Source organism: Buceros rhinoceros, unplaced genomic scaffold, assembly GCF_000710305.1.
Source record: "Buceros rhinoceros silvestris isolate BGI_N320 unplaced genomic scaffold, ASM71030v1 scaffold11760, whole genome shotgun sequence".
Classification (NCBI taxonomy): domain Eukaryota; kingdom Metazoa; phylum Chordata; class Aves; order Bucerotiformes; family Bucerotidae; genus Buceros; species Buceros rhinoceros.
The window spans coordinates 388-6153 of record NW_010391319.1 but is presented as its reverse complement, the minus strand read 5'-3'; the positions used below and the strand labels follow the sequence as shown (position 1 = coordinate 6153).

The window sequence follows — 5766 nt, the reverse complement described above, 5'->3', positions numbered from 1 at the left end:
CAGCCGTACCGGTGACCCCCTCCGGCACTTCGACACCCGCCAGTGACACAACTCGCCCCGTCCGCACCCAGCCCGCACAGCTCTGCCGCACCATGCCTCCCCACACCTCCACCCTGCCAGAGCAGCGCCTGCTCGGCCAGCGAGGTCGCAGCGCTGTCCCCAAAGCTGGTGACATCACAGAGGTGTCAGCTGGCACCCGGTGCGACATGGAGACGCTCCAGCCACCGTTCCACACTTGCCGGGGTAGAAACCGGGCTCGGTTTCCAGCCCGGGCACTGTGCCCAGGAGTCAGGTGAGTCACGGACACGAAGCGCCTGCAGCCGGACACCTCCTCGGCATGGCTGTGACGGGAACGCAGCTTCCCTAGGGCGGCTGGCGTCCCCAGAGGGCTGGAAGGTGCGTTGGGCCATGTCTCCTTCGGGCAGAGCGCAGCCCCTGAGCCTCATGTTTCTTTTGGGAGTGGGGATGGCCTCGGAGAGGATCAGCTGCCCCAGCAGGTGTAGCTGCCAGTACCTGGAAGTGAACTGCACAGGGCAGCAGTTGCAGGAGTTCCCTGTGCCCATCCCGCTGGACACCAGGCAGCTGATTCTGGCGGCAAACAATGTCTCGTACCTGCCAGCGGTGGAATTGAGCTTCTTGGCTGATTTGGTCTATCTGGACTGCAGGAAGAACCTCCTGGGAGATGACCTGGATTTCACTTTCATTGGTGTGGCCAAGCTCGTCTATCTGGACCTCAGCTTCAACAACCTCACGCAGGTCACCTTCAGCACCTTCTCTCACCTCCTCAGCCTGGTGGTCCTGAAGATCTCAGACAATCCCAATCTGGTGGCCATCGAGAAGGATGCTTTTGCCAACAACACCTGGCTGAGGCACCTAGACGTGAGCCGGACAGGCTTAACGTTCCTGGACACCAGCACTGTCAGGGACCTGCCCAACCTGAGGTTTCTGGGGCTTAGTGACAACCCATGGCACTGCAACTGCTCCTTTTTGGACTTCATCACCTGGATGACAGAGAGCAACGTCCATTTTCCAGGTGAGAGCGGGACCTCCCTATCCCTACTCTTGCAGATCTGTGTGGAACAGAGAGGGCCCTCAGTTCTATTCCCCAAAACTTCAGCTCACAGGGCTGTGCCGCTGCATGTCGACTCTGGGTCCCATCTGCTGGTGTTGCACACAACACACATCGGAGCAGCTGGGTCATACACGCTCTGTCCACAGAGCATCACACTTGCTCACATCCTCAGGACAGCCAGGGAGGTGTAGCCTTGTCTACCTTTAGCCTGTCTCCAGGGCTAAGCTGCAGCAGTTGTTCTGTCGTTCCATGACCCCTCCTTAGCTGAGAAGGGGGTCAGGAACAGAAGAGACCTGGGGTTTGAAAGGAGAACAGATGGAATGAAACAGCAAAACGAATATTAATACTAAAGCCCCCATAAAGCGTACAAAGTTACACTCAACCCTGTGAGCGTCCAGCAGGCACCAGAAACAGGAAAGGAGTCCTCAGGAGCAGAACAATGAGCAAAAGCCCTTCCAGGAATGAGGACCCTCGAGAAGAAGAGGAGGAGCAGGAGCCCCCTCCCTCAGCAAACCTCCCCCTTTATACTCCACATGATGTTTTTGGGATGGGATACACCAGCCAGCTTGGGGCAGCTGCCCTGGCTTTTCCCCCTCCCAGCTTAAGCTCCTGGTTGACTTGAAGCTGTTAACGGCCAGCACAGCATGGTTGGCCTGGGGTTCTGTCCCGGTGAAACAGGACAAGCTTGTAGCTAGGACATTGCTGCTGCTGCTCTAAGACACCTGGCTCCAGCCTCAGGAGGTGTCCCTGTGAGTCACAGCATCCCTTGGCTGCACTGCCAAGAGCGAGGAGCCCAGCGTGGCTCTGGGGAGATCTGCACGGGGAGAGCTGCTGCTCTGAATTTCCTGCCTTGTCTCCATCTGCTCTGATTGTTTGGTGCTGCTGCAGCACCAGTGTGTCCATTAGAACCAGATAAGCCCCCTCTCTCTCTGGAAATGCTCCCCTGCCTCTGTTTCTGACCTGCTCAGGGCGGCCTCTCCAGCTCTGAGCTCTCCGCTGTTCGGTCAGTGTCCCCTTCACCTTGAACACCTCCCACCAGCCTCTGGCTGCACAACGTGCCTGGCAGGCAGACTCATGCCTGCACCCTCTACAGCCACAATTCTGCTCAATGCTGAAAACAAAGCTGGGGCGAAAGCCAGGCAGCCACTCTTCTGCTGTCTTCTCTCACTGATGAGGTCTTCAGGAAAAGTTTGGGTAGTGTCAGCGAGAGTTTGCTGACTTCTGTGGGGCTGCGATCACACCCTGCTTCCCACCGGCCCGTTTCTGTGGTGCTGAGAGAAAAATTACAAATCCAGCCACCTCCCACTGTCACAGCGCTCCTCAGAGCACTGATGTCGCTGATGCTCTGTTTCAGACAGTGAGCCAACACTCAGAAGTCAGCAAAAGACCTTTTGTGGTTCCCACAGGAGCTCTGCTTTGGGTCCCAGATGAAATTTGTTTGACAGAGTGAAATAAAACACAAGTTGTGCTCAGAAAAGCATTCGTATCCTTATGGCTGGGAGACTCCATGTGTCCCCACTCTTCCCCCGGCTCCCCAGGACAAATTGGCTCTCTTTTATTTTAAGTTTTCCCAATATAAGGAATGTGCAATGCAGATGAGCGGAGCCCCACGGGCTGCGGCAGCACAGCGCAGCTTGCTCCTGAATAAAAGCCATTTCTTGAAAACAAGGTCTCCGAGACTCCTTTCCTCACCTCATCTGGGGTGCCAAAATCAGCTGTTTCCCATCATACTGAGAGATTCTGCAACTGGGCCGTGGACACCAGGAGTTCCTGAGGCAGTTCCCTTTCCCAGACAAACACCAGTCCCGAGGGCAAGGCTTTGTTCTGCAGCTGCAGCGCTTGAACTCGGTTTCTCCAGCCTGGGAACGTTCACAACACAGCACACGCTAATAGAGAAAGTTTGGGCTCCAGTAATGCAGGATACGGCGGTGCAAGAGAGCTGTGAAACTGTTTGAGAAAGTCTGTCCATCAAATAAGAAAGGGCCACAAAAGAGGCCAAGGGAAGTTGAGGGAAAGGCAAACGGGAGCTGGTGTGAGGACAGAACCACATTAAGGACATCTTTGTCTTGTTAGATGTAGTAAGGTCCCTACAGACAGTGAAGCTTTTTATTTTCCTCTGACAGATTACAGGCAGTTACGGAACAGTGTTAAAAAGTACTGTTTTTGTCAGTGAGATTGGAGATAACACACCAAACTCTGGAACAGGAGAGTAAAGCTCACTGTGGGCAATTTGGGAGGGTAGGAGCAGGAAAGGCAACGGCAGCAAAGACTGGGGGTGCGAGCATGCTCCGTGCTCTGGAAAATGGGAAAGCCAAAACACTGGGAAGGCTGCTCCGTTGGGCTTTGAGTCTGCAGGAGGCTGTGGGACTGAGCTGCCGGTAAGTTGTACACAGGCTGGACACCCTGCCTACACCAACACCCACCGACTCCCGTTAGGCAGCTCTCTCTTCATTGGGACTAGGCGACCCTAAACCGAGGGCTGCGACAGGAGCTGACAGCTCCAGCGCAAAGGGACGTTGGGGCAGAGCCTGAAATCAGCTGCAAGCAGATCCCAGTCCTGCCCTTTGGACAGAACACCTTCGCGCCAGTGCTCAGCTGGATCTGTGCGCTCTAGTGCTGACACGACGTTCCCCGGGTCTAGATGGATTTGGGCAGCAGAGAGGTAAAAGCTCCCCGGTTATACTCAGGGCAATGAGAGATACCACGTGAACAACCACTGCAGCTATATCACTCAGTAATATACGATATAAGGGAATGGAACCTAACACGAACCCCCTGGGGCTTGTTCCTCTCCGTTGCTGCCTTTCCTTCAGGCCCATCCACCCAGTGCACCCAGCAGTGCCCAGCCTGTGTCTGGCACAGCGACGTTCTTTGACCTTCAGGGGGTTGTTCAAAACCTGCGAGGGAAGGAGAGGGCCCTGGCTGGGGGCACGCGGTGCTCTACAGACACCCAAAGGAGACAGTGCTTTTACCCCGCTCAGCCTTCGCTAGCTTCAGAGGGAAAAGCCAGCATCTGTGTGATCTTTTGTCACTGGTGTATTACAACACAACACGGTACAGTCGTTATTTCAGTGAAACTGAATCATTGATGAGTTTTCCTCTCTCCCAGAGCAGGTGAAGCTGTGCCTAACTGCAACCCACCGTGGCTGCCCCATGCCTCGTTATTCCAGCATAATTTAGGCTATATTCAGAAGGTGTTTGAGATCAAAAAACCTCCCAAACACAAGTGCTCTTATATTAAGGGTAAAATTGCTCAGTCAGCAGAGATGGACGGGGAGGGTGGTTTGCTGCAGTGGCATCATTCGTCAGGCAATATTTTCCTGTGGAGGCAACAGCACAGAACCCGTTGTGGCAACCTGGCAGTGGTGGGTTGGCAAGGGTTAGCCTGTCTGATTTGACCTAAGCCAGCGGGGAGAGGGGAGTGAAGTCTGTAGACATTTTTCAGGAGTTGAGCAAACCCCTCCCTCATTTTCCCTGTTCACAAATTCCTAAGACGCAGGCAAGAGAGTCTTGCTTCTGCTTTTCCCTCTGCAGATGCTGACAACATCATCTGCTCCAGCCCAGAAGGCCTGCGTGCCCGCAGAATGCCAGCGGTGGAGGCACAGCTCCACTTCAGCTGCCTGACCCAGCTGTACAAGCACGACTACATCTTTCTGTGTCTCATCGGCTTCGGCATATTCTTTGCCGGCACCGTGGCAGCCTGGCTGGCTGGCATCTGTGCTGTCATCTATGAAGTCCACACTTCAAAGGGGGAGGAGGAGGAGGAGGAGGAGGAGGAGGAAGACACAGTCACTTAGGATCAGCCCTACAAATCCTTCTCGACGCCCGTCATGGTAACTGAAGGCAGGTCCTTCCTGCCCGATTTCCCACGTTGTGTCCCATTCTAAATGCTATTTTTAAGAAGTGAAATAAATCTGCAAGAGAAGAAAGTCTCTGTGCTCCAGTTTCCCTCACGGCACTACCTCCACTCGTCCTTTTCCACTGGGACTCAGCACATCAGCAAAATACTCATTTGGGGAAGGCACGGGAGGAGTGCGCAGTGCCAGGCATTTACACTCCCATTTTCCCACGAGGTCACAGGAAAGCAGGGTCATAGGGACAGGCTCCAGCACTGTAATGTCACTGGGGAACTCACCAAGGCTTTTCTGGTCAGAAAGTCCAGCAGAGCTTACTGGGACCAGCCCAGATAGCTTACTGGAGCCACAGGGAATCCCAGAACTTTCTTCTGCGGAAAGGCAGGTAGGTGAGCAAAGAGATTACACTCAGGACTTTAGGGGCCTGGGATCCCACATCACACCGGTGACAGCAGAGGACACTGTCCTGCCGTGGCCGGACTCCCTGTTCCTCCACCAGTTTATGCATATTTACGGAACTGGAAAGTCCAGCTCCGGTTTTTTATGACATATCCCTGAAACTGGATGGGTTTTAATGTAAAAAATACTGCTTACGCACACCTCAGGTGTTCTTGGAAATGGCTGTTTCAATGCCAAAGTCCCAGGGTTGCAGATACAGACCGGAATAGAGGGAGGCGTAGATAAGATCCTTCATATCACTAACGCAAATAATTGCCAAGAGAAGTATCCGCTTACACAACCGAGTACAGCAACTCCACATGTGAAACACTGGCTTCTTCATCCACTACTAGCAGGATCTGGTGACGTAAAAAAGGAAAAGCAGAAGGAGATTTCAGCAAG

General features: G+C 53.9%; 1 protein-coding gene across 1 annotated transcript; it reads left to right on the top strand.

Annotated features, from left to right (window-relative positions):
* The first annotated feature begins 408 nt into the window (after window positions 1-408).
* LRRC52 (leucine rich repeat containing 52) lies at window positions 409-4869 on the top strand. Its single transcript, XM_010141179.1, has 2 exons — window positions 409-1033; window positions 4607-4869. Exons 1-2 carry the CDS (start codon window positions 409-411, stop codon window positions 4867-4869), a joined length of 888 nt encoding a protein of 295 aa, XP_010139481.1.
* Window positions 4870-5766: the final 897 nt, after the last annotated feature.